This window comes from Eptesicus fuscus, chromosome 7 (assembly GCF_027574615.1).
Source record: "Eptesicus fuscus isolate TK198812 chromosome 7, DD_ASM_mEF_20220401, whole genome shotgun sequence".
NCBI lineage: Eukaryota > Metazoa > Chordata > Mammalia > Chiroptera > Vespertilionidae > Eptesicus > Eptesicus fuscus.
Window position 1 is genome coordinate 89,690,564 of NC_072479.1, and position 22,920 is coordinate 89,713,483.

General features: G+C 40.2%; 1 protein-coding gene and 1 non-coding gene across 2 annotated transcripts in view; both read left to right on the forward strand.

The window, feature by feature from the left end:
* CFAP54 (cilia and flagella associated protein 54) overlaps window positions 1-22,920 on the forward strand; it is a 247,148-nt gene that overhangs the window by 120,125 nt on the left and 104,103 nt on the right. Inside the window, exons 36-44 of the mRNA XM_054719381.1 lie at window positions 707-934; window positions 3,443-3,666; window positions 3,763-3,898; window positions 7,398-7,506; window positions 15,627-15,779; window positions 16,988-17,179; window positions 19,112-19,199; window positions 19,717-19,926; window positions 22,182-22,248. Of these exons, the coding sequence (XP_054575356.1) occupies window positions 707-934; window positions 3,443-3,666; window positions 3,763-3,898; window positions 7,398-7,506; window positions 15,627-15,779; window positions 16,988-17,179; window positions 19,112-19,199; window positions 19,717-19,926; window positions 22,182-22,248 (1,407 nt within the window). The remainder of the gene's footprint in view (window positions 1-706; window positions 935-3,442; window positions 3,667-3,762; window positions 3,899-7,397; window positions 7,507-15,626; window positions 15,780-16,987; window positions 17,180-19,111; window positions 19,200-19,716; window positions 19,927-22,181; window positions 22,249-22,920) is intronic.
* Window positions 20,582-20,686, forward strand: LOC114232707 (U6 spliceosomal RNA). The gene has a single exon (XR_003618799.2). It is a non-coding gene; the product is annotated as a U6 spliceosomal RNA (small nuclear RNA).

Here is a 22,920-nt window from a genome sequence, read left to right on the forward strand (position 1 = left end):
TTGTTGAATCCACTCTCCCCTCTGTGGCCTTGAAACCAGTGAACTTGTTTGCTTCTCAGCCCTCTGGTTCATCCTCCATGCTTTTAACTTGCTGTCCCCTCAGCCTCAAATGTTCTCCCCTACCCAACATCCCCATCACCACCTACACATGACTTGTTCAACTCAACATTCAGGAAGAAACCTCCTCAGAGAGGACTTTTCTCTTGACCACCCTATCTAAAAGGATGTGTTCTCTCACCCTTGTGAGGTCCTAGTCCATTTCTTTACAACTTATTATTCATGAAATTACATTTTTATTTGTCTACTTTTCTAGTGTTGGGCTCCCCTAATAAATTGAGGCAGATCTGGTTTTCTTTCTCACTGCCACGTTCCCAGCACCTAGAACAATGGGAGTGTTGGAGTCAGACCACCGAAGTGCAAACTTCAGCTCACCACTTAGTAGATTCATGATCTTAGCTCCATAATTCCATTTCCTTATCTGTAAATTGAATAGAATACTAGTACATACTTACTTCATAGGAGCTATTGTAAGAAGGAGCTAAGATGCTGCATGCAAAGGCCTTCCACAGTATCTAGCACATATAAGGGGCACTTAACAAATGGTGTTATTTTTATTATTGACATCAATATTGCAGAAAGATGAAGTAGTTCAGAGATGTGTAACTTTTGGAACTTTGGGGTCTTCTGAATGTTCTGTTGGTCTTAGGTTTTTGCTCACCGTGGCGGCTATTGGACTCTGCTTCAGAACTGCTGTCGGGCCCTTTGGAACTTTGCTCGGGAGCTGCAGATCCTTCTTAAACAAGCAGTGGACCTGTGTAAAATATTTCCTGTTAGTCAAGATGGTTTCCTTTGCATCTCTGTATTACCATTCTATTTTGGAGCAGACCTACTTATTGACATGTTAATAGAACTACAAAATACCAATTCTATTGAGGTAAGAGTGTTTGGGTAATTATTTTTATTGTATTCAATTAACAAATATTTTTGTACCATGCAGCTTGGGATAAGTTGAAATTAATATTTTTCTTCAGTTCTTAGTTGGTTTGTCTATATTTCATTTGCTTCCATTATTATTTGGTTCACTATATATCTTGCATTGCTGTTAATTACAAATATCTTACCCTGAAAATTTAATTTCTTAAAGGGAACAGAAAGTAACATCTATTAAGCCCCAGATTCTACATAAACTAACCTTAGTGCACTTAATCCTCATAGCAATCTTTTGATAGAGAAAGAAACAGATTCCAAAAGAGATCATAAAGTTTGTTTTTTTAATCTTTATTTCACTGCTTTTTCTATGCTTGTTCTATTACTTTATATCTTGTAGAACTTACATTTAAAATTTTATACATTATGCTTTAAAGCAAGTAAGTAAAATTGATAAAATTCAAACATGCCATATCCTAAACACAATGAAAATTAGTTAACACATAATCACATTGCGTCATGGAGTAATTTCCAGATGTTAAATATATGGCAACAATAGCATAAAAGACTGGGAGGATAAATAAAATTAAACTGTCCTAAGTTTTTACACTTTATATAGCTATAAAGTGGTACAATATTAACTCTAAGTAGAAGGTAATAAGTTAAGGATGCATTTAATAATCTCTAGAGTAACTACTAAAAAAGAAATATAGCTAAAAAGTCAAAGTAGTAAAATGGAAAATTAGCCGAAACCGGTTTGGCTCAGTGGATAGAGCGTTGGTCTGCTGACTGAAAGGTCCTGGGTTTGATTCTGGTCAAGGGCATGTACCTTGGTTGCGGGCACATCCCCAGTAGGGGGTGTGCAGGAGGCAGCTGATCGATGTTTCTCTCTCATCGATGTTTCTAACTCTCTATCCCTCTCTCTTCCTCTCTGTAAAAAATCAATAAAATATATTTTTAAAAAATGGAAAATTAAATAATAGTTAATTAAGGAAGGCAGGAAAAAAGGAACATATGGGACAAATAGAAAACAAAGAAAAAATAATAAATCTAACCAAATTATGTCAGTAACCATCTACATGTATATAAAAGGCTAATATGCAAAGTGTCCCTGCAGGAGTTTGACTGGGAGACAAGGAGTTCTATCACTTGCTATGACACGCTGACCAACAGGGGGCAGCGTGGAACAAAGGAAGGCCCCCGCTGGCAGCTGGAAGGCCCTCATCAGCCCTGATCGCCAGCCAGGCCTAGGGACCCTACCCATGCACAAATTTTATGCACCAGACCTCTAGTATTAAATATACATGGATTGAACATCCCAATTAAAAGGCAGAGATTATCTGACTGAATTAAAAAGAAAGGCACCTATACTTGTCCTCAAGATAAGAATCTGAATATAAAGAAAAAGATGGATTAAAAATAAAACAGTAGAAAGAGATATATCTGTTAAAAATATATATACTGTTAAAAATAAAACAGTATAAAGAGGTATAAAAAATCTGGTGAGGCTATATTAATATTAGATAAAATAGTCTTCAAATCAAGAAATACTTGAGAGATGAAAAGGGAAATTTCATTGTGGGAAGAGGCTCCATTAACCAGGAAAAAAATACTAGTCATAAATGTGTATGCACCTTTATAACAGAGATTCAACATATACTCTGGACACCCAAAGCTTGGAACACAATACTCACACAGTCATGCTTTAACTTAGGCTAAAAGGGGGTCTTCTAGAAGACTTTCTTCTCAATAGATTTGACCTTTGCATCAGGGAATTGGATATATTATTCTACAAACTGATGAATGTAACCAGTGGATTAGAGAAACTTAATTATTTGTATATAATAAAGCCTGTTTTTCCTCAAAAATTAGGTTCAATATCCTAACTTAGATAGTGACTATGCTCAAGAAGTATAGACTTTAGTCTGTGCTAATATAGTAATGACTAGCCATATGTGGCTATTTAACATTATTGTTATTCTTTTTTATTTATTTTAGAGAGAGAGGAAGGAAGAGGGAGAGAGAGGAAGAGAGAGGAACATCGATGTGAGAGTGAAACATCCATCAGCTGCCTCCCACACTTGCCCCACCTGGCGTTTGAATCCTAAACCTGGGTTTGTGCTTTGACCAGGAATTGAACCCCGAGACCTTAGTTGGAGTGTATGGCATGACACTCCAACCAACTGAGCCACACCGGCCAGGGCTATTTAAGTTTAAGGTTAAATGAATGAAAACGAAATAAAATTGAAATTCTCATTGCACTAGTCACACTTCAATAGCTCAGTACCCATATGTCCTGAGTGGCTGCTCTTTAGAACAGCACAGATGTAGCAGCACATTTCCAACATCACAAAAGTTACATTAGGTAGCATTATGAAGTTTCATTTGCGTAATAAAAATATTCTGAATTTTTTTCTGTTCAGTCTTTTCCATATTGTATTTTTATATATCACATTCAACTTTCAAAAAAATGTGTAGTAAAATCTGAAATCACACTTTAATGTGCTTCTTGCAGATTATTGAAGAAAATGGAGAATACAGTGTTCCAAGTTGCTATGGAAATATTAAAAATGATAATGGTGGTTCTAGCCTTACTTTTGAGCATCCTTTGGATAATGTAAATATGGTTAATTTGAAATGGATCCATGATTTTGTATTAAAATCTCTGGAACTTTTGTATCAAGTAGAAAAATGGGAAACACTAGTATCACTTGCCATTCAATTCAATATAATTTCACAGTAAGTACTGATGTAAGGGCAATTAAAAGTGACAGAATACACTGAAAAAATGTTTTAACTAGTGTTTGCTTTTTAATTTATTTTTACCCTGTCTAGTGAGAGATACACAGAGCAAGTGACACCACTTCTGGTGTATGCACAGCGCCAGCTCCTTCTGAGAATATCCAAGTTCGAGGGCCCAGATATTACCCAACAACCTTGTGTAAGATATGAGACCGAATATAAAGAGAAGGTGGGTTTGACTCTATTATTTATGCAGTTGTGATTTCTTATTAGTACACATGTAACAAAGATTTAGGGATTAAATAAATGTTATTAGTTTCATGTAGGCATATTTATCATTCAAATCAACAAACATTATTGAAATCCAGTTGTGTGCCAGTATTTTCTATGACAGGGTAAACTAAAATAAGTCCTTATCAGGGCTGATTTATCCATTGGCAACAGTGAGGACAGTGTCTAGAGCCAGTATCAGAGCCACTGCATTCATATAGTCCGTATCTTGCCCACAGGCCCCTGGCATCCGTGCGGGCTGACATCCAGTGCCTGCCCCTATACCTGTCTGTGTGCCTATGTGTCGCAGCTGCCCTGCAAGGACTCCATTTCTTCTTTTCACAAAGGTTCCCCATGGCCTTTGCATACCCTTTCCTCCTGTGTATTCTATGTAGAGAATACAGTCTAAATTCTTGCTTTTTGGGACTTAATTTTATCTGACCCTCCGGCCACCCCAGTGGGGTGGCCGGAGGGTCAGAAAATAAACATGTAAACTGATATATAAATAAGATTTATAATCAGTGGAAGTTCTCTGAAGAAACAAACTTGGTCAATAGAATAGAGATAGGCTGTGGTTGGAGGTGGAGACTTTAGCAAGCATGATCAGCAAGGCCTCTTGGAGCGGGTAATCTTTGATGGGATGGCACCAGCCATCCAGTGAGAAAGAGCATTCTAGTCCAAAGGAAGAAGGGCAGAAATCCTGAGATGGGACAGAAAGAAGGCCCCAGGCTGCAGTGTTGGAGACGAGAGATAGGGGCTCCTCTTCTGTCTTCTTTGTTGCTTACTCCCCTTCTCCCCAATATCTTAAAGTTAAGTATGTCCCAAGACTCTGTTCTTGCTCCTCTGTCTTCTCTGTGCACATTCTCTGACTTGGTGAGTTAATTCAGTCTTGGGTCTGAGTATCATCTTTATGATGATGACTATCAAAATTACATCTCCATTCTAGACCTTTCTCCTGAATTCTGTATTGACATATCTAATTGCCTGTACCAGTCAGGGTTCAATAAGAGAAGCATAACTAGTAAGACCGATCTATCATCTATCTATCTATCTATCTATCTATCTATCTATCTATCTATCTATCTATCTATCTACCTACCTACCTACCTACCTACCTACCTACCTACCTATCATCTATCTATCTATCTACCTGTCATCTATCTCTCTAGATTTATTACAAGGATTTGGCTTATATTATCATGGGGACTGACTAAGCAAGTCCAAAATCTGTAGAGTAGGCAGTCAGGATCAAGAGCAGGAAAGGACCCTACAGGTGTGGCCAGAAGCTGTTATCCATAAGAAGTCATTCAGGGAGAATCCACAGGGGCCAGAACAGTTTTAGATCTGGAGGCTGGTTGGAATTTGGAGTCTGGAGACCACCTGCACTGTCAAGGACTTACCTGATTGGGTCAGGCCCGCCTAGGATAATCTCCCTAATTAAAGTCAATTTATTAGGAACTTTAATTAGTATCTGCCAAATTCTTTCATAGTAGCACCTAGATTACAGTTTGATTGAATAACTGGGTTGGGGCTTATGTATGCTAAAAAATGGATTCTTTCCTTCATTGACCTTTTTAGTTTAGCCTAGCCAAATTGACTCATCAAAATACCAGACTGCCCAATCAACATTGTCTCTTAGATATTTAATATACTTCTCAAATTTAGCTCATCTCAAACAAACCTGTTCTGCCAAGTCCTCCCCATTGTGTTTTTTTAAATTTTCAAAATATATTTTTATTGATTTCAGAGAGGAAGGAAGAAGAGCAAGAGATAGAAACATCAGTGATGAGAAAGAATTATTGATTGGCTGTCTTCTGCACACCCCTGACTGGGGATAGAGCCCACAACCTGGGCATGTGCCCTGACTAGGAATCGAACTGTGACCTCCTGGTTCATAGGTTGACCCTGAACCACTGAACAACACCACTCTCCTAGCTGCTCAGGCCAGACACCTAGGGGACACCCCTGACTCTTCTCTTGCTTTCACACTGCACTTCAAATTGGTTGTCAAATCCCCTACCTTCAAAATGTATTCAGAACCTTACCACATCTTGCTACCTCCACAACCCCTGCTCTGATCCAAGCTATAGTTATATTTGCTTTGATCAGTGCAATGACTTCTAATTAGTGGTCTTCCTTCCAACCTCCCTGAAACTCTGCCTCTAGCCCATAGTCTATTCTCAATGCAGTAGATGGAACAACCTTTAAAAACCTAAGTCAACCATGTCATCCCCCAATTTTAAACCCCAAAGCAGCTTCCCATCTGCTTCAGAGTTAAAGTGAACATCCTATCATGGCCTTAATGCCCTACATAACTTATCCCCGTGTATCCCCCAGTAACTCCTCTCCTATTACTCCTCCTCAGGTTGCCCTGTTCTTTAAGACAGTTCTGCCTCAGGGTCTTTGCCTTTGCTGTTCTCCTACTTAGCATCCTCCTCTCCACAATATCCATATTGACTTTTACCTTGCCTTTTTGTTAAATGCCATATTCTATGTGAGTACTTTCTTCACTATGCTATTTTTGTGCTTGTTTGCTTTACTTCTCTCTATAGTATTTGTAACTCTTTAATATTCTCTATAATGTACTTCTCTATTTTATTTATTATCTCTCTGCTTCCACTAGAATAAGTTTCATAAGAACAGGAATTTTTGTTTGCTTTGTTCTCTGCTATATAGTCCTTGAGCTTGGCACATAATAAGTGTTCAATAAAGTTTTGTTTAATGAAGCTGGAGAGGTGGAAAGGCCTAGGTCAAATAGGGATATATAAGGCTGTGGGAGGGAATTTTCATTTTATTAGGCTGTATTTGCATCTCATAGTAGAAGTACCTACAGGGGACAATCAAGCAGCAGCATCTAATCAAACGAGGGTACAAGGGGGGCTGTATTTGGAGCAATAGGTTAGCTCAAGGAATGGGAATGGAGCAACAGGGAGAAGAGGATCTTGGACCTTTTAAAAGAATTTCCTTCTGATTAAAAATGTTTCGCTTTCAGATATTTTATAATTTTAGCACTCAAGTATCTATTAGAAAATAAATTTTTAAAATACTACAGGGGAAGTTAGTTCTGAAAAACTTCACCAGGGAAGTTTAAATTGTGTTACTTATGAGTAGGGTGGAAGAAAATGTGCCATTGGAAAAGCAGCCGATATTTTAACTCTGTCTCAACTTACATAATGAGAGATGTATTCAGACTTGTAAATTTATAGAATATCTGAAAATTATATTCTAATCGCTCTACATAATTTGCCTAATGCTCTTCCAGCTGTGCTGTACTAAAGAAATATGAAAAATTATGTGGCTGCTTTTTCCCCCAAAAGTCTCTGCGAGTTTTTATTTGTAGCATTCTTTTGTCTCTCTTTTTTATTTTTGACGAATGAAAAATAAGAAAAATATTTTAAGCAAGCAAAATTTTGGGCTATAAATACCTAAGTTATATTTTTTCATCTTTCCTTTTTAAGATAACCTGCCGAAATTTTATTGGGAAGCAACTCAGTATTAATTCTCCACCCAGTCAACTGACAGACATAGAAAACGACTCAGATTTCCTCCAAAAGGTCACTCTTTCAGGTCAGTACCAGTTTTATCTTGAAACTCTTTTAAAGCAAGGTTTGCTGTTGCATTCTGCTTACCAGATCTTCCATAATTAAAATATTTGCAGGGGAACTGGCCTTGGACAGGAGGGTGGAACACCCTGGGCGGAAGGGGAGGAGAAGAGAAGAGGTTCACATGTGGGAATGTTGGTAGGTGGGAAGAGCAGAAGTTGAAGGCATTCTCACTGGATACTGATGATTTTCTTAATGAAGCAGGGGTTTGAAAGCATAGCCAAGGCTGATAGGGTAGGAGATTTCAAATGTGAAAGGGTGGACTTGGCCCTTGAGGGAAATAGGAGAAGGGAAGATCAAAGGCCTGCAGAGTAGTGTAGAGGGTCCAGTAGAAGGAGGTTGGTGACCGCAAAATTTAGGTTTTACTGTCCAGGATAAATCCAAGTATCCCCTCATATTCAATAAACAGTGGGAGGATTCATGTGGTCAGTGATATGTGACTAGTTCCAGTCAAAGAGTGTGATTCTTTCTGGATGTGTTCTCCTTTTCTTGATCTTGTCTGTCAAAACTCTGGAGATCCCAAAATTTGTAATCCATAATTCAGAATTGATTTATATTATCCCTTGCATCATGAAAAAGGACTGACAGATGTGAGAAAATGTTTCAAAAATGCTGGTTATCAAAATAATGACTGCCATAGAAGGGATAGAAAAGACATACCTAGTAAAATTCTAGACCCGTGTGACCAGTAGGTGCTTCTTGGTGATGGGAGCATTACGTCAGAAAAGCACTGTGCCTGCCTGTTGTTAAAGCTCATTTGGAAAGTCAAGGTGGTGGGACAGGCAGGAAGGCAGGTGGTATCAGGCCACAGGGATCCTTTGGGTTGAATCTCAACCAGTGGTGGAAGTATAAGCCAGTTTAAGTAATGGTTAGAGCAGGAATATTTGAATTGGTAAAAATCTAAAGAATATTATAGTGGCAGGCACCATATTTGGAAACCATTAGGTGCTTTAATTTTTGCAATCTTAGGAGTAGGTATTTTTATGCTTACATTACAGATGAGAGGATGAAATCTTACTAGTAAGTACTGGAACTGTGATTCAAACCCTGGTCTGATTGTGTAGCCCATAAGTGCTCCACTGAGCACTGATTCTCATTTGTACCCTTTCAGGTTAGACTCTACTCTAACCTTATAGCACCCAAGAAAATATATGCTAGATATCAGTGGTCATGGGAAGGCAGATACTTTCTTCTGACTAATTATGATAGTATGGTAATTTTTAGATTATCCTGCATATTAATTATAGGTTTCACATTGAGTCATTATCATGAAAATCTTGGCATTCAGATTATCGCTCTATAAGACTCTCAGACCTCTTGAAGCAGTATTTTGGCCCACACTTTTGGGCTTATCTGGCAAATATTTAGGATGCTGACATTTTTTTTCAGTGTACTCAACTCAGATCATTAACATGTTTATAATCATGATGGGTCTTACACTGTATATGTCACCGTGACTTGTTTGCAATTCTTTTAAAAGACCAAGCATATTCTTGATGTTTTCCACACCACATTGCTTCTTTAGAACATCATATATTTCCTTTTGGCATAATAGTGTTTGTTACTAATGTTTGATACATTTCTTTCTCCACAACAGATGTTGTAATGCTCCAGTGCCTAGAAACATTTGGTGTTCTCATTATTTAAAAGCATTCCATTCTCCCTCTAACTATTTAATAATGCATATGTAATTTGGGAAGGCCTCTGTAGGATTTGGAGAAGTGAGAATACCCTGCTTTATAGATTACTATTTGTATGGATGAGTAACTTGCCTGCTTGTTAGCTTCATAGGCGAGAGAACTCTGTGGCTATGTATTTTATTGAAGCTGTGTTTGCATTCTGTCTGGAGCCTCATTCTTGAGTCTTGACCTTATTGGTAGTTAAGTTTTCTGATAGGGTTGTTCAGTCTTCAGGTATGTTGGAATTTTCAATCCTTTGGCAGGTGTGTTTTATTACTGCCTCTGGACATTTCGACTGATGTGACCAAATGTGTAGAAAGCAGCACAAATTTCATGTACTCCCTGGGAGTTTTCCTTCGTGGACCCATATTCCAGGAGTGATTGGCATTTCAGTTTTAATGTCTACACTGGTATACTGAGAGACATAATGATTCTCTTCAGTTTTCTTCCCTTCTTCCTCCTCCTATTCCTCCTTATCTCCTTCTCACCTATTTCAAACTGCTGTGGCTTTGAAATATCTTCTTGAATTATCCATGGGAGTTTTCATACAGGAACCTCCTTGAGACAGATGTCAGGATAAGGCCTCTGAAGCTGATCTTTCCTTATTGTCTTTTTCTTTTAAATCTCATGTAGGCAGCCACAAAACACCAAACAGAACCCTAATTAGACCACAAGGAAAAGGTACAGTAGGGCTGGAAAAAAGGAAAATCAAATAGCACAATAGAGTTTAGAAAATAAAAATATATTTGATAAAAGTAGCAGGAGGATAATTTTATTCTGACCCCTATTTTAGCGATGGCAGTCACCTCTCCTTCTTCCTGTCCTCCTGGCACCGCATGCCTTTGTGATTTCTGTTGTGGAATGTAATCTCTGTAAGAGCAGGGATCGGGTCTGCTATGTCCATCTCCTCAGTGCCTTGACTGGTGCCTGGTACTGGTAAGTGTTAATATATATTTTAAAAACACCTGACTCACAGTCATAATGTGAGCCTCCATCTACCGAATGCTTACTGCATGGAAGGCACCATGCTGACACTTCACACACAGGTAAAAATAATAACCTTCAGAGGTAAATAATATTCACCCCACCTTTTTCATCCCACTTTTGACAGATGTTTGAAACAAAGGCCTAGAGAAAGGAACTGACTGTCTCAAAATATTAATATGTGAGGGCTTCCAGCTTCCTCCTGTTCCTCTGCTGGCTTCTTTCCCTGATCTCACTCTCTAAGGAGAAACAGATAAAATCCAGGCTCATGAATTCTTGCAAAAAAATAGCAGAAATTTATAATCTTCAGGGTGGTGTGCATAAGGGTGGCGGCGGGAGGAGTGGGAGTATACCTTGTCAGGATCATGCAAGACCGTGACGCTTAGGGGAGAGGGGACTTGAGGGAGCATGATGGCAGGGACAGGACGGAGTGCCAGCTTGCAAACATGTCATGATGACACGCATAAGGCCTACCAGGCTTATAAACATGCTAATGATCTGAGTTTCACTGAAAAATATTCACCATCCTAAAACTTTATAAATAAGCCTAAATGTGTGGGCCAAGATACTGCCCCAAGAGGTCCAAGGGTCTTATAAAGAGCTCTAAGCTCGATGCCAAGATTTTCATGATCACAACTCAATGTGAAACCTATAATATGCAGGATCATCTAAAAATTACCATATTATCACAATTAGTCAGGAGAAAGTATCTTCTCATGACCACTGATATCTAGCATATTTTTTCCTGGGTGCTATAAGGTTAGCGGAGAGTCTAACCTGAAAGGGCACAAATGAGGATCAGGCCTGGTAGCTCAGTGGAGCACTTATCAGCATGCCTGGTGTGAGAGGGAGGGAGGGGAGTAGTAAGATAAAGGGTCAGAGGTGAGGTAAAGTCTAAAAATTGAACATTACATTTAGCCACATTGAAGAGCTTTGGGGTGGAGTGATGGGGATGGGGAGGTCTGATATAAGTGGGTTCCAGAGTGAATGGGAAACAGTGAATACAGAACTTTTTAACACGTTTTGTTGTAAAAATGATGCAGAGAAATAGAATGGTACCTTGAGGGGAAAGTACTAATAGAGTCAAGAGGAAGGATTTTTACTTTTTTAAATTAAAGTATTTACTTTTTATAAGTTCAAATATAGTCACCATACCCCAGAACTTATAACTGGAAATCTTACCTTTTGACCATCTTCACTTATTTTGCCCATCCCCACCCCACCCCTGGCAATCACCAACCTATTCTACCTATCTATGTGTTTGGTTTATATAGATTCCACATGTGAGGTCATACAGCATTTGCCTTCCTTTGTCTGACTTATTTCACTTCCCATAAAACCCTCAAGGTCCATCCATGTGGTCACAAATGGCAGGATTTCCTTCTTTCTTATTTCATTGTATGTATACACCACATTTCCCTTCTCCATCCATCTGTTGATGGACATCTGAGTTGTTTCCCTGTCTTGTCTATTGTAAATAATGCTGCCGTGAACATAACATTTTTTCAAATTTCTTTTTAAATCAGGGAAAAAAACAGCAAAATATGCTACTAGGAAATATTCAGCAGAGAGAAAATTAATAGTTTGGGGAAAGGAGAACTGCTGGAGGGATGCTGTTGAGATGTAGATAGGCATGGGTGGATATACTGGTGGGGGCTTGTGGGAAATCCCTTTAGATTGTTTCAGGTTTTTTTCAAGTGAGGTAAGAAGCAAGATCATTGGCCCTGAAAGGAGAGGGAATAGGTAATTCCCACCTCTTTTTCTTTTTCCCCCACATAGCCAGTTTAACCACTCTTCCTGTTGCTTCAACAATGGAAAGTTCCCTGTGTCCCTCCCTTGTTTACATTGCTACTACCTTTGTCACGTTCACATCACACAATGCTGTCAGTCTCTCAGCCACCAACCTTCTTCTGTTAAAGTCTGCTGTCCATACAACTGTCAGCTGACTCTTCCTAAAACATCACTTTCTTCCTGTCAGGGTCCTCCTCAAAACCCTGGCTCAGCTCCCCAGTAAAGAAGATGAAGGGCACTAACTCAGTGGGGGCTTCAGGCCCCTGGCAAACCCTTCTTTGTTCAAGAGGACTGGCCATGGCATCTCACTGTGACCGAATCACCACCCTTACTGCTGCTGCCATATCTCTCCTTGCACAGCTGGTTCTGTGACCAGAGGGAAGCCACTAGACTTTTCTCTGTCTTCTTTCCTCATCCTACCTCTTACAGTTGTGTTTAGGGTTAGATGAGACTATTGAGGTAAATTATTTAGAACTAGAGGCCCAGTGCATGGTGGGGTGTCTTGGCCTGGTCTCCGGGGATCGGGCCGAAACTGGCTCTCTGACATCCCCCAAGGGTCCTGGATTGCGAGAAGGCATTGTTGGGTGATGCACCCCAGAATCAGGCTGCCTCCTGTCTGGTTCTGGGGTACGTCACCCGAGAACTGCAGCTGCCAACTCACTGCTGCTCAGCAGCTCCTGTGTTGAGTGTTTGCCCCCTGGTGGTTGGTGTGTGTCATATTTACTGGTCAGAGTGTCTGCTCCCTGGTGGTCATTGAACGTCATAGCTACTGGTCAGCCGTTCTGCCGGTCGCTGAGGCTTTTATACATATACATACACATATACATATACATACTAGAGGCCCGGTGCACGAAATTCATGCATGGGAGTGTGTGTCCTCAGCCCAGCTTGCAGTGTCCCTCTTCAATATGGGATACCTCAAGGGATGTCCGACTGCCCTAAATGGGCAGTCGCACATCCCTCTCACAATTCTGGACTGCTGGCTCCTAACCACTTGCCTACCTGCCTGACTGATTGCCCCTAACCACTTCTACCTGCCAGCCTGATCACCCCCTAACCACTCCCCTGCCAGCTTGATTGATGCCTAACTGCTTCCCTGCCAGCCAAATTGCCCCTAACTGCCCTCCCCTGCAGGCCTGTTCCCCCCCAACCCCAGCTGCCCTCCCCTGCAGGCCTGGTTGCACCTAACTGCCCTCCCCTGCTGGCCTGGTCACCTCCAACTGCCCTCCCCTGCTGGCCTGGTCTCCCCCAACTGCCCTCCCCTGCATTCCTGGGTCCCTACCAACAGCCCTCCCCTGCAGGCCTGGTCACCCCTAACTGTCCTCCCCTGCAGGCCTGATCACCCCCAGCTGCCCTCCCTTGCAGTCCTGGTCCCTCCCAACTGCCCTTCCCTGCTGGCCTGATCCCCTACAACTTCCCTCCCCTGCCAATCCAGGACTGCTGGCTCCCAACTGCTCGCTTGGCTCCCTGATTGGCTGGTGGGCATGGCCTGGCTGGTGGGCGTGGCTTATGTAGCGGAGATATGGTTAATTTGCATATTACTCTTTTATTAGAGAGAAAGACTAGAGGCCCAGTGCATGAAATTTCATGCACTGGAGGGGAAGTATTTCAGCCCGGCCTATCCCCTCTCATAGTTCAGGAGCCCTCAGGTTCGGGAAGCAACCTGGGGCTGGCGATCAGGGGAAGGCGACAGCCCCATCACACCTCTGCTGCTGCCACTGCCAGCAGCGCAAGCCTCAGTCAGCTCTGGTTACCTGAGCCTCGGGTGGCCCTGAGTGGCTGGGGGGGCTGAGGGGACTGGGCGCTACCATCTTGTGGCTGTGGGCACCACCATCTTTGAGGGTGTGGCAGTCAATTAGCATATTCCCTCCTTACTGGCTGTGAGTGCTGCCATCTTTGAGGGCGTGACAGTCCATTAGCATATTCCCTCCTTATTGGCTGTGGGCACCACCATCTTTGAGGGCGTGGCAGTCAATTAGCATATTCCCTCCTTATTGGCTGTGGGCACTGCCATCTTTGAGGGCGGAGCAGTCAATTAGCATATTTCCTCTTTATTAGATAGGACTAGTGGCCTGGTGCACAGAATTCATGCAGGGGGTGTGTTCCTCAGTTCAGCCTGCACCCTCTCCAATCTGGGATCCCTCGAGGGATATTCGACTGCCGTTCCTGTGGGAATGGGCCTAAACCAGCAGTCGGACATCCCTCTTGCAATCCGGGACTGCTGGCTCCTAACTGCTCACCTACCTGCCTGCCTGATCACCTCTAACTGCTCTGCCTGCTTGCCTGCTCACCCCCCTCCCGCCCCCACCACCAGCCTGGTCACCTCCATCTGCCCTCCCCTCCTGGCTTGATCGCCCCTAACCACCTCTGCCTCGGCCCCACCACTATGGCTTTGTCTGGAAGAACATCCAGAAGATCTCCTGGAAGGTCTCCCAGTCTAATTAGCATATTACTCTTTTATTAGTATAGATAGATAGTCTCTGGTATAGTGTAAATGCTCAGTCAACTTTAGCTATTCTTATTCTAAGAATCTAAATCCCCTTGCCTCTTTCTTCCTAACCAAATTCTCCCCATCTTCTAAGACAGAGTTGGCATACCTTCTCTCTCATGAAGTCTTCCTAGCTCACCTTTTCCTCCCTATGCTAATCTCTCACCTTGATCTTTCCCTTATTTTAGCGTGTAATGTGAGTGTGGACAATATAACCAAAATCTATGGATAGGTTTTTGCAGAGGGCAGCATCTATCTATCTATCTATCTATCTATCTATCTATCTATCTATCTATCTATCTATCTATCTATCTATCTATCTATCTATCTATCTATCTATCTACCTACCTACCTATCTACATATATTAGATGTACAGAATCAAAACATTAACAAATATCTGCCAGTGTGATTTTAATATGCCTATGCCAGATGTTTCATCTCTTCAGCTAACCTGTAAACTCTTATAGCTGCATTCCCTAAAAGTTGTAGTACTCTCAGGCCCTCAGATTTTGCAGGGGGTATTCGGACTATTCAACTTGTTAAAGAAGCAAATTCCTTTGTTACTCTGTCTGAAGCCTATATTTGTGTGTGTATGTGTGTGTGTGTGTGTGTGTGTGTGTGTGTGTGTGTCTGCTTCATGAACATCTTTTTTGCAGCCTAATTCTTGGATGGTCACTTCCTCTCCAGAGACCTTATAGCAACTCTTTTTATCAGGACTGTTTGTTGATTTCATATTCTATTATGACCCCATCTTCCTTGCCTCTGTTCCTGTATTATAAAGTGTCCTTGCCTTTTTTTATGAGAGCAATTGCCCATCTCCAGGCTATTTTGTTTCCTCCCTTTTTTGTAGGTTTCATAAGGAAAATTGACAGAATCTAAAGTTTTGTGTGTGTGTGTGTGTGTGTGTGTGTGTTTGCATTTTATAAGAATCAAAAGTTTTCTAAGGTTTGTTTTTTTTTTTAACAAAATTTCAAACATAAAGAAAAAATTATCTTAGTGTTGAAATACCTGCTACATACCTGGCGACTTTTAATTTAGCATCTTTAAGTTTGGGACCAAGAAATTCTCTGAATTAGTCTTTTGCTACTAGTTCACTTGCTGCCACATTTCATCATGAACGTTACTCTTCCTTTTCCTTTCAGAATACAGCTATGCCAAAGCACTCCTCTCTGTTCCCGTGGACGTGACAGATACGTTGAGATGTTTTAGAGAGACTTTGGAAAAGTCCAGATATCATAACAGATCAATCCGACACAGCAGAAAGTTGCTTTCGTTATTTCTTGCACAGACACAAGGTAAAAATAATTGCTCTGTATCCCTTAGTCATTACTTAGATGGGGATGCCACCTGCGGATCTACCAGCCACAGGTGCCTCCTCCCCCCACTTCCAAGCCCACTCACTGCTGCCTTGCACTTTCTTCCGGCCTAGTGGACCACATCATCTCTCACTTTATTCCAACCAAGGCACTGTCTCATCTGCTTTTATGCTTCCTGTGAAACTACCATACTCCCTGTGTAAAGGGGATACAAAAACAATATTTGTTAATGTTTTGACTCTGTACATCTAATATATATATATAGTTGCTGCCCTCTGCAAAAACCTATGATACGTATCCATAGATTTTGGTTGTACTGTCCTCAGACTCACATTACATTAAATGAACTCCCCGTATTATGTTTAAAGTTCTTTCAATTATGGCATACATTGACAATAATTAAGGTAATACATTTAAAAAAGGAAATAAAATTCCCAAGAATGGTTTATATCAACTCACTCTGAATCTTAACTGGTACCAAAATGTTCATTTGAAATATTGAAATATGAATCAAATATTCATGTGAAATATGGTGTTGAAGGAGAGCTCTATAGATACCCTCGACTGCCTGAACGATGAACAAGTAGGGCCTAAAGTAAATTAAGCCTGAAACATTGCTGGAGGCAAAAATAAAAATAGAATAAAATAAATAGTGTTCTACTTTGAGCACATCATGAGAAGATAGGCTTCTTTGGAAAAGACACTATGCTGGGGAAATAGAATACAGAAGGAAAAGAGGAGACCAAATATGAGATGGATTGACTCCATAAAAGAAGTCATAGGTATGAGTATACAGGAGCTAAGCAGAACTACCTAAGAGTTGCTTTTATCATAGAGGTCTCTGCCCAGAGGCAAACTCACATCTTACTCTTAGAAGCTCTTAAAAAGGGGGCAAACCCCAGGGGTGTAACTTCCACCAATCCCCATGGGAAGCAAAGTATTATCTCAACATTTACATTCTGGTAAAACTGTGAAATAGCTTGAGCACAGAGCCCATCCACACACACGTGTCCTCTTAGAAATGATTCTAGATACTAAGTTTAAGGAAACTAAGTTCCCCAACCTGCAAATAAGTTTCAGCTACATACAAAACCGTTCCTCTCTCCTCCCTTTCCATTTCTGTACCTTCATCAACTTCCCTTCTTTTTTTCCATTTTAAATTTATTTTTAATTTTCTTTATGAATAGGTGACAAAGGAATAAACAATTCCAAATTTGCTACTGGAAAGGTGCAATTTTGCCTGGGGACAGAAGAGATGCACATGCCCACACCCCCCGACCTTTCTCAGGAACACTTCAGAGTTTTCAGTTCAGTGGAGAAAAGCAAACTTCCCTATTCACAGCTCGGACTCGTAATTTCTTCATATTATGAAACTATTGGTAAGATTTACTCATTGTGTATTTATTTTCAATATGATCTCCTGCATTACATTTGGAGATTACATTTGGTCCTGAAATGATATATTTTCAAAAAATATTTTTATTGATCCAGAGAGGAAGGGAGAGGGAGAGAGTGATAGAAACATCAATGATGAAAGGATCATTGATTGGCTGCCTCCTGCACACCCGTGACTTGGAATTGAGCCCACAACCTGGGCATGTACCCTGATGGGGAATCGAACTGTGATCTCCTGGTTCACAGGTTGATACTCAACCACTGAGTCACCCTGGCTGGGCTTAAATATTATTTTAAAAAATAGAATTAAAAAAGGGTTTAAAGATCCTAAAATAGAATCTATTCGTCATACCCTTGTGGACCGTGACAGAACAGTGTCAAGACAAGAAGCTTCCAGCACCTCCTTTTGCCCACTTCCCCCAGCCTGACTGCCACATTGCAAGATCCTAGGCCACCCTTCTGTCCATCCCTCTTTAGTAACTTAATCTTTGAACCGCTGGTCGGGATGTGGCCACTGTCAAGTTCTTGTGCTCTGGCCCAGCTGATTTTACTTTGTTTGTCTTTCACAAATTCAGCAGTAGATACTCAACCCATGTTGCAGACCCAACCTCTCCTTTTTTTTTTTTTTTTTTTTAACCTTGAAGCAGTCATTCTGCAATTCCCCCTCTACTCTCTGGTGTAAATTTTACATTTAATATAGTCTTCCTACATGTATTATTTTCCCCTAAAATCAATGTGAAACTCTAAGTACAAAATAAGGGATAAAGTCACTTTTCAATAAATGAACCTATTGTTGGTATGTAAGTACTCAAGCCATGGAAGGCACAGTGAAGCAATCAGATGCTCATACCCTGTGTGTAGGATCACCAGGATGTCACAGCTCCGAATGCTGAGTGGTTCGTTGTTGTACTGGTGACACGTGGCATGAGAGTGTTAATCTTCGTGACATAGTTTTCTAAAATAGCAAGTAAATCTAGGTAAAGTTCTAAACAAAACAGAGTACCACAGTGTGTGGTTGCATTTCTAGCAAATTCAGAGCATTTTGAAAACATGCACATATACCTTTTTTTTTTTGTATAGAATGAAGTTAGGTGTTAGAATCAGAATAATGCAAACGGGTTTCTCACCTTTTTCTTCACTGTAGGTGAAGGTTCTGTGCTTTGCAGGCCATCCAGTATTTCTGGTCTTCACCTACAAAATACCAGGAGATGCTCCATAGTGACAACTAACAAAACCCTTCTTAAGACTTCCAAAATACCTCTAGGGGAAGTACAGCCTCATTAGAAACCATTGCCATGTTGGTTGGTTATTTTAGCCACATATTCTTGAAAGCATGCATTCATCAGAACCCCTCAACCCCTATCCCCACCCCTCAAATTCAGGTGATATTAAAAAATTTGCTTTTATGCATTTGGGTAAAAGGAAGAATCTGATATGCTGTAATCTTGTCACATCCCTGCTCAAGGCTTCTCTTCTAATATAGAATAACATCCACATTTTTCCATAAGGCATTCAGATGCCTCTGTAATGTTACCATAACCTTCTTCTTCACCCTCCCAGAAAAACCATGCTCCAGCCACACATGTCATCTCCATATATACCCAGCCCTTTCTCCCTTGCACACCTTTTCTGCTTTTCTCTTCTTAACCATTTCTACCTGCGTGACTTTTCTTTCACTTTCTCCATGTTTCTTACCTGTTGTTAGACCCAATCTTTCACTCCACAGTGTTCAAATAGACCATCGTTGACTCTCTTTGTATATACATATATGTCATGTGACATTTGAAGGCACTACTAGCGTGCAGTTTGCTTCTGTACACAATTAAGGAATAATACAATTTAAAATGTTCTTGCAAATAGAAAGGAAATCTTTTTTCAGGAACTGATCTTTGTTCTTTTACTTGATTAAAATACAGATGTTCTCCAAGCCAGCAATCAAAGAAGTCTTAAAGTTCAGGCGTTGCATCAACTTGGAAGTCTTCTTGTCTTTGCAGGAAAGAAAAGGTAGATTTTTTCTTTTAGGAGTCTACAAAACAAGAGAAAACTTTGTTTGAAAAAAATTTTTTAATTGTGAAAAAATATTGTCTTTCGTAATTTCTAGTTCTTCAATAATATTACATTGCTACATTTATTCATCAAATGCTACCTAGGAGAAATGGTTATGTATACATAATACACAAATGGTATAGGTTTTTTAAAAAATATTTTTATTGATTTTAGAGAGGAAGAGAGAGGGAGAGAGAGATAGAAACATCAATGATGAGAGAGAATCATTGATTGGCTGCCTCCTGCATGCCTCCTATTGGAGATCGAGCCTACAACCCAGGCATGTGCCCTTGACCTGAATCGAACCTGGGATCCTTCAGTCCACAGGCTGATGCTCTATTCACTGAGCCAAACCAGCTAGGGCTGGTATAGGTTTTAATTAAAATGTTTCTTCAGTGTATTCACCTTCCCTTTGGAAAGATTTAATATATAGGTCTCAGAGAATGGAATGCTCGATGCTCTGTTTCTGTTCTAGGGCTGCTTTTAAATGCTGGTGTCAAGCTCTTGATGACATATTCAGAAAACAAGATGTGCTGCATACATGGAAAGAGTTGGGCACCTCGGTCACCAATGCCACCAACAGCTGTTCACCTCCACGTTCCAGAGACTACAGTGAGGAATTCCTGTCCAGAGTTGGCATTTGGGGGTGTCTGCAAGGGGCAGAAATATCGGCAAAGATAGCCCAGTGAGTATGACAATGGAATGATCTGCACAATGGCTAATAGCTTCCCTCTAAATAAACCAGGATAACCTCATCTTAAGGTTATTAATTTAATCACATCTACAAAGTCTTTTTTATTGTTTTTGTCATGTAAGATAATGTGTTTAATTGGTTTTGGGAATTAGGACATGGATATCTTAGGACATGGGGACCGTTATTCAGCCTATCATCCCATAACATGTGAAAGTCTGTCGCGATGCCTTATACCCAGGTAGCATCACACATATCTTTTTTTTTATTTCCTTATGATACTCAGCCAGTTTCCCTGGTTGGTAGTATATCAGTATATCCATGAAAAAAGCAGTATCCCAAGACTTCGTGAAGTACTTTTTTTTTCTTTAAAAAAAACCCATATAGTATATTTACTGGTATATTGACTTCAGAGAGGAAGGAAGAAGGAGAGAGAGAGAGAAACATCAATGATGAGAGAGAATTCATCGATTGGCTGCCTCCTACACACTCCCACTGGGGATTGAGCTTGCAGCCCAGGCATGTGCCCTGACTAGAAATGGAACCATGACCTACTGGTTCATAGAAGAAGTTCAACCACCGAGCCACACCGGCTGGGCGCAAATGTCTTAAATATTTGATTAATGTGAAAATTTAAAAAGAAGGAGCAGTATTCACTTCAGCAACACATATACTAAAAGTGGAACAATACAGAAGATTAGCTTGGCCCCTGCACAAGGATGACAAGCAAGTTCGAGAAGTGTTCCATATTTTAAAAAAAGTATGGAGGGGTATAGGTACAGGTTTCCGTCACCTCCCAGTTACATTACATTTATTGCTTACCTGTAGGGTGTGATGTGGTGGGCAAAAACCTGCATAACATTTTGAGCTGTAAAGCAATTTTTTAAAAAGAATAATTAGTTAATAATCACATTATCTTAAGAAAATTAGCAGCCTTTGGCAGGGGAGGTAAGATATTACCTAGTTAAAAAGTATTAAACAGTAAAGTATTAAACATTTTAAACAATGTTGTGAAGTTTGATTGTTTTGCACTCCTGGAAAAGAACTCATACACACACACACACATGCACACACACATATGCATACACACAATCCCCACACAAGTCTGAGCTTGTGACTTAGTAGAGCTTGGCAGCAGAGAAGAGAAAGGTTGAGAAAGGTTCACGGCTTGAAAAAGAACTGCTGCAGCATTCCTGCCATTGGGCACCTCGGCTTCTCTGAGCCCCTGAAGTTATTATCTACTGATTTTCAACCAACAGGAAGTCATTTCCGATTGTCCAGCTGCAAGTCTGCCTTCCACAGGATAGATGTACTCCAGGGGCCTTGGCTGTTCTCAGAGACTCCCTGAGTAGAGGAAACTCTTCTCCCCGCTGCTCAGAAGGGCAAACCCCACACCCGAATATCCACATGGAGAAGCTGAACTCAGATAGATCTTAATTAATTAATATAGTTAATATGGTGAAACCAACTAGTTTTATCTAAATAAGACTTAGAAGAAGGTAATGTGGTTTATAGCTTTAGCTGTGAATTTTAAGACCCACATGAAGAGAAACTCAAACTCTTGTACTAGACTAACGCGAGACAGCAGTAAATTCAGAGGCATTACCTTAATCTTTGGTGGGGAGACTTACTAGTGTGCATAATATATTGCTGGTGAGGAAACACACTATTTCAGTTTTTGGTAGGATTATGTAACCATACTCATTAAAAACTTTAAAATTGTGTACCCCCTTTTCCCCAAAAATTCCACTTCTAGGGATTTATTCTATAGAACTAATAGGATAAGTGCTCAAATATGTAGATACCACAGTGTTTACCTCAGTATTGAACAGATGAAAATGGTATGAATACTTTTATATTGTGGTATGTTCATATGGTAAAAATCTTAAAGTTCTATAAAGTAATAATGTGGCTCCTTATGTCCATGCACATAAGATTTGTTTATAAAGTTATATGTATTGCATAATTCTAGTCTTAATATGTGTGTTTAAAACTAGAAAAATGTCTGGAAGGAAATGGGCCAAAATTTTGCCACTAATCAATGTTTAGGTGGTAGGATTATAGGTGATTTTTTAATTTAATTTTTTATCATTCTCAGTGTTCTAGATCTTATAGGAGTATATAGCACCTTTAAAATAACAAAGGCTACTTTAATTTTGGAATGTCTGTGAATATAAGAGATGTATTTATATAAAAATATTTTTGAGAAATTGTCTATGAATCAGTTTCTTTTCCTTATACTTATTTAGATTTACTAAGGTGTTGGACGTTGAGAAGAGATCCAACTGTTGCATTTTGTCTGCATTACTCTTTCAGGTAATATTTGATGTCTATCTTTCCACAGTAGCATCACCATTCACTCAGTAAAAAAAAAAAGGGGGGGGGCAGTAGTTTATCATATTCATGAAACGTCCAGATAGGAAAACAGCATGAACATTGATTACAAAGCATAAGCCCATCTTTCCTTCTGTGGCTGAACCCCCATTCGCCGCTTTCACCTTTAGTATCCAGCAGACTCTGTTTTCCCCTTGGGATTCTGGAAGGAGTTTTACAGATAAGGAAACTGAGACTCCGGTTGTTAGTAAGATCATGTTGCTTGTGAGCAGCAAAGTTGGTCTGGTTGCCTTAGATTACCTCATCCCTAAATAAAGTTTTGCTCGATTCTAAGATATCAAGTATGCTATGTAATGAAAGCAAGAAGTAGGTTGAAGACCACAGAAGTATGAGGAGTGTTTGCAGTTCCTGGGATTGGGGTTTGACTTTACTGGAGAAAAAAGGAGCTTTTATCTGAAATACAAGACATTTTCAGATTCAGGAATGTCATCGGGGCCTTTGCAATGTACTGAAGATTCTGTTTACTTTGAAGTGTGGGTGCCTTGTTCTGTGTATCACAGGAGTCTGATATGACAGCTGTACAGATAAGATCTTTGGGAAAGGTTTCTCTGGGTGTAAGGCCAGAATTTTCAATTTTCTTATGATCTGTTCACC